At 45.3% G+C, this 16,013-nt stretch overlaps 2 protein-coding genes across 3 annotated transcripts; both read left to right on the top strand.

Moving 5' to 3' along the window:
* The first annotated feature begins 681 nt into the window (after window positions 1-681).
* On the top strand, window positions 682-2,097 carry LOC136540452 (uncharacterized). Of its 2 annotated transcripts, none has more exons than XM_066532461.1 (3): window positions 682-1,066; window positions 1,342-1,523; window positions 1,671-2,097. In XM_066532461.1, the coding sequence occupies exons 1-3, from the start codon at window positions 781-783 to the stop codon at window positions 1,863-1,865; spliced, it is 663 nt and encodes a 220-aa protein (XP_066388558.1). In that variant the 5' UTR covers window positions 682-780; the 3' UTR covers window positions 1,866-2,097. The 2 variants fall into 2 exon arrangements, with proteins under 2 accessions (XP_066388558.1, XP_066388557.1); XM_066532460.1 differs by having other exon boundaries at window positions 1,629-2,097.
* A 1,624-nt stretch (window positions 2,098-3,721) lies between these two features.
* LOC136540451 (cysteine-rich and transmembrane domain-containing protein WIH2-like) lies at window positions 3,722-5,284 on the top strand. Its single transcript, XM_066532459.1, has 3 exons — window positions 3,722-3,965; window positions 4,277-4,526; window positions 4,894-5,284. Exons 1-3 carry the CDS (start codon window positions 3,911-3,913, stop codon window positions 4,946-4,948), a joined length of 360 nt encoding a protein of 119 aa, XP_066388556.1. The 5' UTR covers window positions 3,722-3,910; the 3' UTR covers window positions 4,949-5,284.
* Window positions 5,285-16,013: the final 10,729 nt, after the last annotated feature.

The raw sequence follows: 16,013 nt of genomic DNA, 5'->3' as shown, positions 1-16,013 counted from the left end.
CTCTCTCTCACTTGTAAGGCCATTCCCTTCATCTATAAAAGAGGATGTGTCCTCTCCCAAAAGGAGATCGATTCAACGAATAACAGACAACACACAGATCATTCCGACTCACTCTCTACTAGCTTTTTACATTCTAAAGCAACACAGAGCATACGTTCCAATATTTAGCGCACATAGGAGCTCCTGTCACTCTCGCCATTCGGTCCAAGGCCGACCGGACCTCTGGTTCTCCATCTTATTCCCACTCGTTTGTAACCCCACAGCAAACTTCGAGCACCTGGACTCAGGAATAAAGTCACCGATCGACTTAGACTAGACGTAGGGCACGTTGCCTGAAGCAGTATAAACCATGTGTCATTGAGTGTTAGGTCACATCCGATCATAACGTACGTCAAAACGATAAATATTTTCGCACCGATAGAAATTTTATCTCTTTAATATTAGATATAGATTAATAGTTACTAAAATAAATAAATCTCCAAACTTAGAAGACCCACAGCCACACTGACAAAAAGAAAACCTCTGCTTATCCGCCACGTATCACGTGTGATCGGACGAGACCGCGCAGGTCGGACAGCTACCGTGCATCGTCGGCTACCATCGTGCTGGACTCGCCGGTGCGCGCCAACCACCCTATAAAACATTCGGCGCCGCTAGGCGCTAGCGCCCGCGGTTCACTCGCCCACCTCGCTTCCCCGGCTCTCCCCTCCCCTCCTTCCCCGAAGCAGAAAAAGAACACGAGGAACGCGCGTGCTCGCGCGCCGCGGCAGGCACGCATCGATGGGCAACTGCCAGTGCCAGGCGGCGGAGGTGGCGACGGTGCTGATCCAGCACCCCGGCGGCGGCCGCACGGAGCGCGCCTACTGGGCGCTCTCGGCCGCGGCCGTCATGGCGGCCAACCCGGGCCACTACGTCGCGGCCGTCATCACCACCACCGCGCCGCAGCCGGCCGCAGGAGACGGAGCAGCAGCCTCCTCCGCCCCCGCGACCGTGAAGCACCTCAAGCTGCTCCGCCCCGACGACACGCTCCTGCTCGGCCGCGTCTACCGCCTCGTCACCTTCGAAGGTACGTACTGTGCGTGCGTGCGTGCGTCGTGCACTGCACTGGCGCCGAACGAGCTCGTAGTACGTCCTTGGTGGTGTTAGGCCTGCCGTCATGTTTTTGCACGGATAAGACGACGAGGGGACCGTAGGTTACCAAGCGCCTTTCATGGCGCGCGTCCGTATTTGGACCAGAACGGCACGGTTTCACCATCGTTTCCAAACAGTTGTTTCCGTTTCTGCCTTCCTCTTTTCGCATGTCGCTTTTGCTGCCGGTCCAACTAATGAACATGAACGCAGAGGTGCTGAGGGAGTTCGCGTCGAAGCGGCAGGTGAAGCTGAGCCGCGTCACGGTCAGGGCCAAGGACGAAGCCGAGGACGCGAAGCCGGCGTCCAAGCATCGCCGCCGTCGCGCCAGGGCCAGCGCCGGTGGCGGCCGCGGCGGAGAGCGCAAGGAATCATCCGAGCGGTCACTCGCCAAGGTACGCCGGGCCCCTCCATGGTCCTTCCATTTGCAGTCTCCATTCTCCAACCACTGATCACGTCCCGCGTACCGCGTTTGACAAGCCGCCTGCCGGCCCGTGTAGTTATGTTATGCAGCGCATTCACTCCGGTTCCCATCAATCCAGGTCATGCGCCAGACGGAGGAGGAGCTGGGGCCGGAGGCAGGCCCGTCCTCGGGCCCCAGCGCCAAGCACGCCGACACGCCGTTCGACGCCGACCTCGACGCGGAGCTGGAGGCGCTCCTGCCTCACGGGGCGTTGGTCGGCCGCCGAGCCGCCCGGCAATGGAGCCCCGCGCTTCAGAGCATCGCCGAAGGGTGAGGGCGCCAGCTCGAGCGTTCGGTCGCGGTCGGTGAGCAGTCGAAGCTCCGTGCAAAGTCAATTGCAACTTGCGAGGCTGACAGCGTATGTAAAATAAGCAAGTTCATTGTTAGCGGTAGCAGCTGGCTAGCAGCAGTAGACTAGTAGCAGTATTTATGGATTGGTTGGTGTGTTTGTAATTGTAAGGTGGCAGACGAGTAGTAGTATACGGTATCGCATAAAATGTTTAGTCTATTTTTTTGCGAGCTGAATCATCATCATGGACAGCGGCCGGACGACGTATATGGTTCGATTTGACGTAGTTTTCGAACACCAGACAGACTTTCCTAATAAACGAAGCACATGCAGTCGTCGTCGATTCGAATCGAGATGCCATAACGCAGCTACACGATGTTAACGTGCCCAATCGATGGAATGGGTCAATGGGAGCCTGCATTTTTGGCGTTCTTTGAAACCTGAATTCTGAATGCCCCTGAATCGTCCCTGTCGGCTGGGCCGTCCGGCGTCTAACTCTCTGTCGTTGCATCGCAGAAAGCGATCCGAGCCTCTCTGACTCTGCGTACAGCGTACTCCCTCCGTCCCATTGAGTTTGTCGCTCGGGAAGTGGGATTGTGAGGGCGGCACGGTTTTCCAACGACAAACTCAATGGGACGGAGAGAGCAAACTCAATGGGACGGAGGGAGTACTATTGGTAGTACTCCTATCTTGAACTCGAATACACTTAACGGAGCCATAGACCTCATGATTTCCCAACCCGAGCGAGCCCGGGCCCCGTGCAGCGAGCACTCCCCTCAACGCCTGCACTGCACAGGGCACAGGCGCACAGCATCTGCAACCGCAAGCAACGATGCGCACGGCCGCGCCGAGATGCCGGATGGCGGATGCCCAGACGATGGTGGCGTCCGCACCGCAGTGTTTCGTTTCGTCAATCCTCGCAGCAGAGAGAGCAGAGCAGACGCGAAGCGCATGCGTGTGGGAGACGTGTTGCAGGCACAGGTCACAGGTGTCCTTTGCTTGCAGCGGTGACCTGAACGGACCCAGAGCTCGGCCCGCTGTCCGCTGATGGGTTTTCCCCTGGTCGCTGCTGGCACAGGTCACAGGTGTGGCTGTGGCACGCGCGCAGCGCAGCTACCTCTTTTTTTTTTTTTTTTTTTTTTTTTTGCGACATGCAGTCTGTTCGCTTGCTTGTAAACGATTGTAAATTTTCAGTCGGTAACTGTGTTTTTCTTTCACGCCAAACCAGCCAGCAATAAATAATCCACGATACGATATAGCCTCCCGAAATCCATGATACGATACGGCCTCCCGAACAAGCTGATGATAAGTGCCTGCGGCATCCTCAGTTCGTAGCCGGGCAGATGCCTGCCTGGTGCGTGGTGCCCGGCGAAGTTCCTGGCTAGCGCCCATAAACTGCACACACACAGGAGAGCTTGAGTAAGGGCCTGTTTAGATTCCAAAAAATTTTGCACAGTACCCGTCACATCGAATCTTGCGGCACATACATGGAGTACTAAATATAGACGAAAAAAACTAATTACATAGTTGGGTGAGAAATCACGAGACGAAACTTTTGAACCTAATAAGTCCATAACTAGACACTAATTATCAAATACAAACGAAAGTGCTATAGTAGCCAAAATCCAAAAAAAAAAAAATTGGATCTAGACGGGGCCTAAAGATTCGTGCGGCAACATGACGGATAGCGCCTCTGAAATGGTCCGGTCCGGTCCGGTCGATGCTGATGGGAACGTCTCGTTTTCTTCTGGCCATTGTGCTGTAGGAGTACAACTCGTCAGCCCTCAGCCCTGCCCAACGCAGCGAGCCGTCGAATTGCCTGCCTGCCAGGAATAGCTAGCTATAGCCTTTGTCGACGAAAACGATCGCCTTCGACCAAATTAGCATAATCCTCCTTGTGTCGATCCCTCGGTGCCCTCTCGCGTTTCCTTCTCTGTTTTTCTCGAAATCCAACGCGATTACGCGAACACCACCAGCATTGCCACTGCGATTCCAATTCCGATGCTGTTGTCGTTGCTCCAGCGGGGGAGATGAGCTACTACAATCCCCAGGGCCATGGCGGCGCGCCCCCGCCGCCGCCCCAAGGTAACTCGCCGTCGCCGACTCCTCCGACGTACTCCTATTTTTTTTTCATATCCTTGTTACTAGATTAGATTATCCATTTCCACCAATCACCATCCCTCGTGATCGCCATGCTCCTCCGATCGAATACTATTCTATCTGATCTGACTGTCTCCGCGAGCGGAATCTCGCCGGCTTCGTTTCGCAGACCCAACAGCATTTCATTTTCAGAGATCCTAATTCCCCAACTGGTTGACCGACCGACACTCGCGCATCGTCGTGTTCCTCTAGAGATGCCGACGTGTCTTTCAATTTGACCTGAACTGACGTGCCAGGGTACCCGATGGACCCGTACGCGGAGCGCGGGATGGAGGAGCACCACCACCACCACTGTCACCAGCAGTACGGGCCGCCTCCGCCGCAGCCGATGTACGCGTCGCCGTACGGGCAGCAGCCGCCGCCGCCGATGTACCAGCAGCCATACGCCCAGCCGGTGTACGCGTCGCCGTACGCCCAGCCGCCGCCGTACGCGCAACCGCCGCCTGCGCCTCCCCGGAAGACCGGCGCGTCGTTCGCGGAAGGATGGTACGTGCCCGAAAGACGAAGTCGCCGCGCTCCTCGTGCGTGCAAGTGCAAATAGAAATTTGGAACAACAGCCGTGCTGTTGGGCCGTTGGCACGTCCCCGGACCGGACTGTCATTCAGAGGCCGGCCATGCATGCATGCAGACCGAATCGAAAGAAAGGTCGCAACGGCTGCCAGATTCTTGTCGCTAGCCATATGCCGACACGATAGGCCAACAAGCGTCAGGTTTTCCATGCCTGCTACTCGTGCAGAGAAGGAAATTTAACTCGTGATGATTATTTATGAACGGCAAAGCCGCATGTTATCATGATATAATGACGTTTTTTATGGTCCAGTATGTTCTATCACCATCTTTTTTATGGTGGCAGCTGTGCAGGTTTTGCCGCAATCTGCTGCTGCTGCCTCATGGACGCATGCTTCTGATGGTGTGGTCGACCTCATCAGGCCGAAGCGAACGCCGTCTTTCTACTGGGTGCCCGTCAGCGAGGAGATCAACCATCGCCTTGAGCAGCTGGCACCGTTTACGTCTGCGCCGGTAAGCTGGAGGAGTTGCGTGTAAAGCTGCGTGCCGAGCGAAGCAATGATGCATGATCGATTGTGGCGAGCTGCTAGCATAGTCACCTGGAACTGCTAGCCATGAACAGAAGCGTTGTAATAGCTGTAGGTATTCGTGTACATAGTGATAGTGATCCGTGCATAAAACATGTACAGCGGCAGTGATGCCCGTGTATGATGGTTCTATTGAGCAAGGTGTGTTCCATTCTACTCCTTTCTGAGGATGCAGAGATCTGTCCTTTTTACTGTCCCGACTGATCATAGGCCACTTACCCAATGTTACAAATAGCAGACTAAATACATTTAGCGTTGGCATCTTCCAAAAACTAAACAAAAACCACAGCAATGTATAACATATGCTATTCCATTTAACGGTTTTATAGAAAACATGAAAAATTCTTAATTAATTATGTACGAAAACATCTCACTTGGCAAAAAATTATGGAACACAAATATTCAGATACATATACGAGATCTAGGAAACATATTTCCATGTCATTTACTTGACATTCGCCATATCAATCAACATACTCACCGCTGCGATCAACATTAAATATTCAATGGTTCAATAATTATGCAATGGTTTATTACCTCATTTATAATAAGTAAAGTATTTAAAGAAGAGACAGTGTAGTCTCTAGACTAAAGAATGAATATATACTTGGTTATGATTAGCGGTGCTAAAATATTATTAACAAAACTATAATATTTTTAACAGTAATAGCAAAATAATTGACAATAGCATACCTTATGAGAAGTTATAACGAGCTATTTTTTAAACCATACACTTCCTAGGACGTTGGATGAGCGCGGGCCACCTTTTTTATCCGAGGTAAATAGGGTCTAACATGGTCTGTTTTTTTTTTATCGATGAAAACACTCAAAAGAGTGTCTCACCTGTGATATATCTCAAAGAAAAACAAATGCTAGTACAAACAATGGATAAAAATACATAAAATATCCTCTAAAAAATAAGAGTAGATCAAAAATCAAATCGCTCTTCTTCTTTTGGAAGTCTAATACCTGCCGGAGCTTGAAGATTGCAATGTAAATACAACAAAGAAAACAAACACCCTCGCCAAATCAAGGTTTTGGGATTCCAAATGCTAAAAATTTCGGTGCTCACCGAATTTGATGAATTTCGGAATTTTCGGACTGGTTTTCAGTTAAGTTGACCAGTCAAACATTTCATGTTTGACCGAAATTTAACCGAATTTTGACAAATTTAGTCCGATTTTTTTATAAAGAACAAAACAACAGAGAAATCAGTTAAAAACGATCAAACAATGTATCATGCTTTGATCAAGGCTTTAAAACAATAAATACTTCAATAGTTTTCAAACATAGGCTGCAGCCAGCACAAATTTAATTTCACGATAGCCTAGAAAGCCACATAAATTGAGCCAATATTTAGACAATACAGTCCTAAGGAGTTTGTTCATAGCTCCATAAATAGTTCAGAGTCAAAATTAAGTACACAACATAAGCCAAATTAGAGGCCACTTGAAGTCTAGTTCATCACTCCTCAAATAGTCCGAAGGAGTACAACTTAAATTACAGTCCAGCCAGCCATACGTACATTAACAGAATTAAGTCGCCCAAAAGTAAGCAACTCAAAAGAAAATGTCAACTAACATATTGTCAATTGCCACTGGCACCTTTTTGTGTTTTATGGCAGTCATCCACCCATCACCATATACACACCAAAAAATTACTTCCAGAACTGCTGCTGGAGAGCTGCTGCTGGACTGTACCTAAAAAACATTCATAAAACAATATTTATAAGTTAACTTTAATTAACCAACACACTTTAACTTCACCACTACATAATTTTCAGATGGTTCTATTGATAATATATATTGCAATTCTATTAGTAAAATATATTACAGAGAATTGACTATTGGTAAATTAACATCAAATGAAAAGATAACTATGAAACAACTATGTATTGCTCTCCAGCCAAACATAAATTTATCATTCATAGAAATACACAACAATCAAATATAAAAGTAGCAATTATTATATATACAGGTACCAAAGCATATTACCTTGACAGAAGAGTCATGCTACTCTCTCTCATAGAGAGTAGAGAGGCTTTGAGTCCTCATCCTTTTTTGCTGGAGTCTTCTAGATCTGCGGCTATTAGGATTATCATCTTCCTTACCTAAAGCCTCTATGTCTTCTTCAACTCTTAGTGCAGTTTGCACAAGCTCATCATCATCACAATTGTCTGCATCATCATTGTCATCATCACCTTCAGCTAAGTCATCATCAAACTCATCCTCATTATGTTCTTCATCACTTTCCCCCAACTCAAACTCAATCTCCTCATCCTCAAACTCCCTAGCCCTCTTTCCACGAGATGAATTGCCCAGCTGGCTTCGACATAGGTCATCCAAACTAGGGCCTACATCATTCATAGATCTATCTAACCAGTCCCATATTGGATTGTTCTCATAAAAAATTGCAGCATCCAACATCATAGAACATGGATCAACTTCCTTGTCCTTCTGCTGGTATCCACTGTCCTCTCGGATACGCTCCTTCAAGTTATAATGGACATACACAAGCTTATGCAACTTGTCATAGCCTAGCTTGTTCCTAATCTTTGTATGCACCAGTGCAAAAGTACTCTAATTTCTCTCACAACCACTAAATGACACACATTGTGAAATAATACGTAATGCATACTTCTGTAAAGTAGGCACTTCTCCTCCAAACTGGAACCACCAATCAGCTGCCACAATGGGAATGGAAGTCAGCCACAAGAAAAAGCACAGATTCAACAATTCAATGGACATGTAACTAAAATATTGAATTAGTTGGGCCTGTTCACATGCGTGCATTAAGCTGCTGCTGTCGTGTACTGGTTCTGCAGTAAATTGAGAGAAAAAAAGGTGCAGCTGCAGCAACAGCACCTTATTGCTGTAGGAAAAAAGGTGCAGCTACAGCAACAGCACCATATTGCTGCAGAAAAAAGGTGCAGCTGCAGCAACAACGCCATTGTTGCAAAATTTTGAGGGACATGTTGAAACAAGAGATGCTCTACAATTACACTACTCAATTATAGCACCTGAATCTCTCACATTCATCTCCCAAACTTAAACAAGCATCCAACATATAATTTATTAGACTCGATGAGACTTACTTAGGGACATAGATGATGCTCTAGCACGTGCGATGGGGCGATTGAACCTCCCAAGGCATTCCTGGAAGACTGATATTTCCTTGATTGCCTGAACAGCATCATCAGAAGCTTGTGCCATCTTCTCTATTGCATCTGTTAGTGCTAAAGAATATTCTGGTTTGCTGCAAAAGTTGTGCTTGTAATGAATCTCGGGATCAAGAACAACAGCTACATAAGGTGGAAAAGAGTTAGAATTTATGGCAGTACAACATGTAACAATGAAATTTAGTAGTAGTATCAATACCTGCAACCATTAATGTGTTTCTTTCCGTATTGTCAACCCTCCTTGTCACCTTACTCAGAAACCGATCAAACTGTCTTGTTCCTATGCCAAGCTGAACTTCCATTGCTTGTATGGCTGCCATCATCCTCGGTTTGAACCCAGAAAGTGTGCATGACTTCTGTGTATCTGCATATCGCAGCACCAAATAGAGTGGTTTCAGTGCATCTACTACCCACTTCAGTGCAGATCACCATGTAAAACTTGTCAGGCACGCTTCAGTGTACTCATAGTACTCATCATCCTTCCAGTCACTATCCTTCCAATCTTGTGAAACCATCCAAGCTCAGAGATATTCTTTCTTGTCAAGGAAACTTTGGAGGAACATACATACAGTTCCAAAGTGAGTAGCATTGGGTCTTATCAATTCCCCACCAATCTTCTTCTTCATCTCATCATGTAGCCTGTTATGGTTGTACAGGAACCTACAGATAAGCTTGGCACTTGCAACAACATTAGCAACCTTTCGGAACTTGCCAATGTCCTTCAACATGAGGTTGATAGTGTGAGCAGCACATGGCTGCCAGAAAATATGCTTGTATTCCTCAATTAGCTTCTCACATGCTTTCTTGTAATTTGACCCATTGTCTGTGACAATTTAAACTACCAATTCAGGGCCAATTTTCTCAACCACCTTTCTAATTTCCCGATGTATAAAATCTGCACAGCACCAAAATATAGTAGAAATCAACTGCATGTTACTAACAGTAAACACATTAAGCTTAAAAGTAGGTACATGCCCATCTAAACTAATAGCTTAGTAGTAAAAATTAACTGCATGTTACTAACAGTAAACACATTCAGCTTAACAACATGGGAAAAAACTTAAAGGAGAGATGGAAGAAAATAAATGAGAATAACAACTTACCAGCACTTTGCTTGTGGCCAGATACATCAATTGACTTCAGGAAGAACATGCGTGCATTACAATACACCATGAAGTTGATGATGGCCATACCAGTAGGTCCTGTCCATGAGTCACACATGATAGTCACACCATACTGTTTCCAACCTTGCTTGAATTGTTCAAGAGAATTTTCAGCTTCCTCAAAGTTTGCTTCCAAGAATTCCCCGTCAATTCCATGTGATGTAGGAATCTGTGCTGTAGTCCCTAGCTGTTGAGTAAGCCTAATTGCACTCCAAAAGTACGGGCAATCAGCTTTTAGCCCAGGAATGTCATTCGCATGGAAAAACTTTGCCCATGCTTGTCCAAGCTTCTCTCTAGATCCCACTTGAAGTGTAGTGTCAATTCTAGGCTGCACAGGTGCTTTGCTGCGTGCCAAATCCTTGTCAAAGTAGGCAGTGACACTCTTTTTACCAACAGAAACACGGACACCTCTGCCACTGCCACACCTCCTCTCTATTGCACGAGAAAGGTTCTTATCTCCCAATTACTTACTAATATCCAAACAGACTTGGTCTTCTTCATCACTTACAAGGTCAATCACTTCATGTCCTTGCAGCCTTTGTATGAGATCTCTCTCCAAACTGAGCATACATTCCCTTTTTTCTTTTTTATTCTCCATTGATGCCTTTCATAACTCCCTCATTGCATCCCGCACAGCTCTAGGCACACTGGTGCATGACTTCACTTCACCAACTATACAGCCAAGATGGTCCCTAAACCTTGTTGCACCTCCACCTTTGTTTGTAGTCCCACAGTACCCACATTTGAAACCTTAGCCAGCAAGCTTTGAGCCATGCATCCACACCTTGTTAATGTTTCCATCATTATGGTCTACATTCCAGAAGCAAAATATAAGAAATTAAAAACATGGAAATTTAAGTAATAAATTCAAAATTTTGTCCAGAGCAATGCAAGTTACTTTCAATCATACATCAATCCACAAACATTTAATAAAAAAATAAACCTGAAGAACATATTTATATACAATCAGTATACTAAATAGGCAGCTAAGCCACTCAGCAGTTTTGCCAAAAAAAAATAGAAAAAACAGAACCTGATAAAATATAAACTTCATTAATTCATCAGACCATCAGTCATCACTTCATAAAAGAATTACTTAACAAAATAACATGTCCATTGGACCATTAGTCATTATTTCATCGCAAGGATACTGCTTGCAGAACATACTTGGCATAAATTGAAAGTCTAGACAGAACATGGCACCAGTCCAAGACAACAACAAAGAGGTTCATCAAAAGATTACAGCCTACAAGACATATTTGGCAGAAACTAGAAGTCTAGAACATGGCTGCCGGAGATTTACCTCATTTTTTATGATACAAAATAACTAAATCTAACTGGGGCGTGCTTAAATATGATGATACAACATTAACAGAACCCCCACGCTAGCTATAGCTTCATGAATTGTATTGTACCACAAATAAATCAATCTATACAAATCATAGGTATGCAGTTATGATGTCCATCTCTATAAAACAGGGTACTCTGTTTTACATATACCTTGAGAAGCTACTGCCGACAGTGGTGCTGCTGGTGGTGGTGCCCGTGGTGCTGCAGCCCTTGCATGGCCATCTGTAGCACCACCAAGGCCAACGCTTGCACTACCCCTGGCCCTCATCTGGGTGATGCCGCTGCTACTGCTACCCGCACTGATGAGCTTCAAAAACACCAAACAGTTGAGACGACGTACAGCAGAAATCGCACAACATTCATCACGAATGGACGGACATACGTACCAGTAGCTCGGTGATTTGGTTTCGATGATGCCACCGAATGAACGACTACAGCAGCAATGGAGGATTGGGGATTAGGGAGGATTTGGGATATGGCTGTAGGGGAGGAGAGGAGTGGAAGGGGAGACGATGGGGGAGGAGTGGACTGGAATGGGAGATCCGCCGCCGCCTTCACGTCCTAGTCGTTGGGCACGCGCCCGCACAAGGCGAGCCGCCGCCGCTGCTGCCGACCAGAGAGGAGGAGGAGGAAATATGAAACCCTAGGGTTTCCAGGGTAATGTTTGTGCTTTTATAGCTACGGGGGGTATCAGCAGGCTGGTATGGACCTTGGGTCGGGCCGAAAATTCAAATTGGGCCGAAATAATTTGTGCGGTTCAATTCTTTCTCGGGCCTGTCCGAAATGGACGAAAACCACCGAATTTCAGGCATTTCGGGCCGAATCCCAAATCCTTGCGCCAAATATGGCTTTAAAGACCGAAAAAATCCACTCGCCGCTCGCAACGAGATCTATTTTTTTCTCACAACAGATCTAATATCTTAACCCGCGCACAGACCCAACAACATGATCTTAAAAAGTCAGAAAACATTTTATTCTGCATGCGCAGCCATTACAGCCCAAGTTCTAGTGAAGTACTCAACACTCAACAGGTCAAGAAGCCAATCCACGTCACGTGAGCATTCGGCCCAGCCCAACAAACTCAGGAATCCTCCCGCCCGCCCAGGGCCCAAGGGACGGCTACTCGGCCCGACGGCGCTGCCGACGCATGCATCGGGCATCGGGCATCGGCGCCTCTTCTCTTACCACAGCCACCGCAGCCCGTCCTGTTCCCGACCTCAGAAGTCTGAAAGGTACAATATAGTTTGAGTTTCACTATAAATCGCTAGCCATGGATCTTCAGTCGTCACCACCAAAATGCTGTCTTCTTTCCTGCAAAGTTTGAACCCAGTTCCAAATCAATCGGACACAACAAACACAACTCCAACTGGATACAAATTAATGCGGCAAAACAATTCTTAACCCAAGTAATTGTTTTACCTGTACTATCTGTTCCAGCGGTCTGTCTGAAAGGCCTACCCCGGCCACCACGGCCTCCAAATCCACGCCCACCACTGAAGCCGCCGTCCCTGTTGTTATCGGGTCTCGGCTTCGCTTCATCGACATACAAGCTGTAGCCACCAAGGTCGGTTCCATTCAGCTCATATGCTTTATTCAAGGAATCTGGGTCCTTGAAATCCATGTATGCCATTCTGCAAACCAAGCAAACCGTTGTGTCAATGAGTCAGGGACAACAATGGAGACTACTACAGATGATGACATTCCAAAAGAAACAATATAATATCAACATTCCTCCTGAATATCTTGCTGAAAATAAATAAGGCCCAAAAGCCAACTAACCCTTTGCTTACACCAGTGTCATAATCCTTTGGAATTGAAATCCGGGTAATCTCTCCACATTAGCTAAAATGCTCTCGAAGAGCGCTCCGGATCTGTCGAAGAAATATCATCAGATATAATGTAACAAGAAACAGAACACAAACGCAATGGTAAGTGGCCAAAAAAAAAAGGAAATTCAAATTACCTGGTCCTCTCCACCAGACGTGTCAAAGCCCTTAATAAACACAGTGTTGCCTGACCTTTGAGCAGACTTCCTGAAAGAACCGTTGTCCTTCCTGAGCAATAGACAAAATCATGGCCATACTGAATAATTGGTAACAGCTAACAGCAAAAAATTCATAAAAGCATCCCCTACTGAATAACCACAGCACAGTAAATAAGATAGAGAATAACCCGCTGCTAGGAGTGTCATTAAACACCAATTGTTTTTTTTTTTGCCACTTACCATCCCGTCTGCCTTTTTTTTTTGCCTTTTTCTTGATGGAATACATTTTTATGCATTTGGTTGCTTTAAAAATAGCATAAAACTTGTCTCACATATTCAATAAAGGAATTGCAACGCCAAATAGATAAGTAATGACTCTACTGCGACTGTTAGCTCTTGAGTCTAAGAGTACCAGAGAAACTAAATAAAATCAATCGGTAGCACACAGAATATAGTAACAATGAAAACACTATCATACAATCAATTGTGAGATTGTGACATAGTGGAGCAAACCGATCTCCAGAGTTCAAGCATAAATATAGCTTATGATTTTAACTAAAATAAAAAGGGGAAACATGAGCCAAAAGAAAAGAACGTGATAGCACCTCCACCTCAGAATCTTAAGAATCCTCCTCAGAGCTGCTGCTCTCAACTTTCTTTGGAGGGGGCTGCTTCTTAACCGGCACAGCCTTTTCTTTTCTTTTTAGAGGAAGGTATAGTCTTATTTATTCAGACAACATAATGTTTTGAGGTACATAGATGAAGTCTGGTCTCCCAAGGAGCCAAATATGTCTCCCTGGTGCCATTGTACAAACAATTTTAGCAAGAACATGTGCCTCATTGTTATAGACTCTACCCTCATGCTTAAAAACAACTTCATGAAACAAAGTCCTTCTAGCATTAATTTCCTTCAAGACGGTGGAGTAAGCACACAAGCTTTGCTTCTGCATATTCATTATTACCTCCATACAGTCTGAAGCTATTACACATTTCTTTGCACCCAGATCAAGTGCCAGCAGAGTTGCTTCATTGCAGGCCAATGCTTCAAGGGAAAGAGGGTCGACAAGACCATTAATAACCATTGCACTGGCAGCAACATAATTCCCTGAGCTGTCTCTACATATGACACCAATAGTTCCTTTGTTTTCAGAACGCGCCACTGCACCATCAACATTAAACTTCAGAAAACCTTCAGGAGAAGGTATCGATTTGGGAGTGGGTTGCTTGTTTCCTATTGTTTTTGTAGTTTTACTGTCTTCAGAGAACCCAGCTAGTTCCATGTCATCCATGAATTTTGAAATAAAAGTAAATGTTGATAGGGGGCTTTGGAATAAATCCTCATGTAATGCCTTCCGTCGGGCTCCCCAAATTGCCCAACAAATGATTAAAAGTTTTTGAAAATCCTTTATAGATAATGTTTCTTGCATAGAAAATAACCATAGCTTTGGATTATCAATCACAGATGTGGCAATATGTTCTGTGAGCTCCTCATCTACCAGTGCCCAAACACACCTCGACATTGTGCAATAAAAAAGAGCGTGCCTCCATGAGTCAATATTGGTCCCACATATTTTGCATCCACACTGGTCACTCATGGACCTTTTCTTTACGAACTTCACCTGTGGATAAAGAATTATGTGCAAGTCTCCAAGCAAAAATACGAATTTTTGATGGTACCTTGACCTTCCATAATGATTTCCATCTCTTTCTAGTTGCTTCCGTGTCTGAATTTTCAGCGTTAGAGTCAAACCAATCTTGTCGTTGATTCCTAGTATGGATAAGCATTCTGTAAGCAGATTTAACAGAGAAAACTCCACTCCTTTCATAATGCCATGCCCAAAAATCATCTTGTCGGGAATAACTTAAAAGGAATGTTTTTAATTACCTGGGCATCAAATTCATAGAAGTACTTCTGTATGACATCCTCCTTCCACTGCATAGATATGTTGTCTATTAACTCACTAACATACTTTGGCGGATTTGATGCTTTAACTGCAATAGGCTTCAGACCACCATCCCTTGGTAACCAATTATGGTCCCATATTCTAGTAGTTTCACCATTACCAATTATTCTAATCAAGCCTTGTTCGAATACGTCCCGTCCATCAACAATAGCTCTCCAAATTTGTGATGGTCTACTTCCCAGGGCTGCATCTAAAAAATTACTATTAGGAAAGTATAAAGCTTTCAGCAACCTTGCACTTAGGGATTTAGAGTTCTGCATGATCCTCCAAGCCTGCCGAGCAAGTAGAGCCAAATTAAACATCTCAAAATCTCTGAATCCGACCCCGCCAAGATGTTTAGGTTGAGTTATCTTTTCCCATGACACCCAGCAGGTTTTCCTCTTCCCTTCCTTACTACCCCACCAAAATCTTCGAATCATTGCATTGATTGCTTGGCAAAGTCCTCTTGGTAGCCTAAAGCATCCCATAGAATAAGTAGGAACTGCTTGAGCTACAACTTTGATCAATACTTCTTTACCACCGGCTGAGAGACATTGTTCCATTCATCCTTGCACCTTATTCCATACTTGATTTTTTAAATATTTGAAGGCCCCGTTTTTTGACCTGCCCACATCAGTAGGTAATCCCAGGTATCGTTCAGTAAGAGCTTCATTATGCACATTAACCTTTTGTTTCACCCCTCCTTTGAGTTCTCACTGCATTTTTTGCTAAAGAAAATTGATGATTTATCATAGTTGATTCGTTGTCCTGATGCATTACAATAATCTGCAAGCATTGGTTGAACTCCTTCCGCAACATTTGCTCTCGCCTTGAAGAATAGAATACTGTCATCTGCAAAAAACAGGTGGTTTATTTTTAGAGCATTTTTTGCCATTATAATCCCCATATCATGTTCCCTACTGTTATTTAAAAGACATGACAAGCCTTCAGCACAAAGAAGGAAAAGATATGGAGAAATTGGATCACCTTGTCTAATTCCCCTGGAAGGTTTAAATTTTTCTAATTTCTCTCCATTGTACAGAATTGAGAAAGATACAGTAGTAACTCTCCATTGATTCTCCAGCACGGCCTTTTGAGGTGCAGTCTTTTGCTTCTTGGCACTCGCGGCCTTCTCTCAAAGCACGCATATGGGCCGAACGGAGGTGGGACTCTTTACCCGCCTGGGAAAAAAGGCCGAGCCTTAGAAGGCCCGATAGCGATGTTCTCATATAAATACCGGAACTTAGGGTTTGAGCACTCC

This window comes from Miscanthus floridulus, chromosome 2 (genome assembly GCF_019320115.1).
Source record: "Miscanthus floridulus cultivar M001 chromosome 2, ASM1932011v1, whole genome shotgun sequence".
In the NCBI taxonomy this organism is placed as follows: domain Eukaryota; kingdom Viridiplantae; phylum Streptophyta; class Magnoliopsida; order Poales; family Poaceae; genus Miscanthus; species Miscanthus floridulus.
Note: the sequence above shows the minus strand (reverse complement) of the source record. Positions and strands in the feature narration are given on the sequence as shown.

Bases quoted from the DNA above. Each gene is read 5' to 3' on its own strand.
- LOC136540452 (XM_066532460.1), top strand. From the start codon at position 781: ATGGGCAACTGCCAGTGCCAGGCGGCGGAGGTGGCGACGGTGCTGATC. The intron at 1,067-1,341 runs GTACGTACTGTG...ACATGAACGCAG, and splicing joins CCGCCTCGTCACCTTCGAAG to AGGTGCTGAGGGAGTTCGCG. The intron at 1,524-1,628 runs GTACGCCGGGCC...CGGCCCGTGTAG, and splicing joins CCGAGCGGTCACTCGCCAAG to TTATGTTATGCAGCGCATTC.
- LOC136540451 (XM_066532459.1), top strand. From the start codon at position 3,911: ATGAGCTACTACAATCCCCAGGGCCATGGCGGCGCGCCCCCGCCGCCG. The intron at 3,966-4,276 runs GTAACTCGCCGT...CTGACGTGCCAG, and splicing joins GCCCCCGCCGCCGCCCCAAG to GGTACCCGATGGACCCGTAC. The intron at 4,527-4,893 runs GTACGTGCCCGA...TTATGGTGGCAG, and splicing joins GCGTCGTTCGCGGAAGGATG to CTGTGCAGGTTTTGCCGCAA.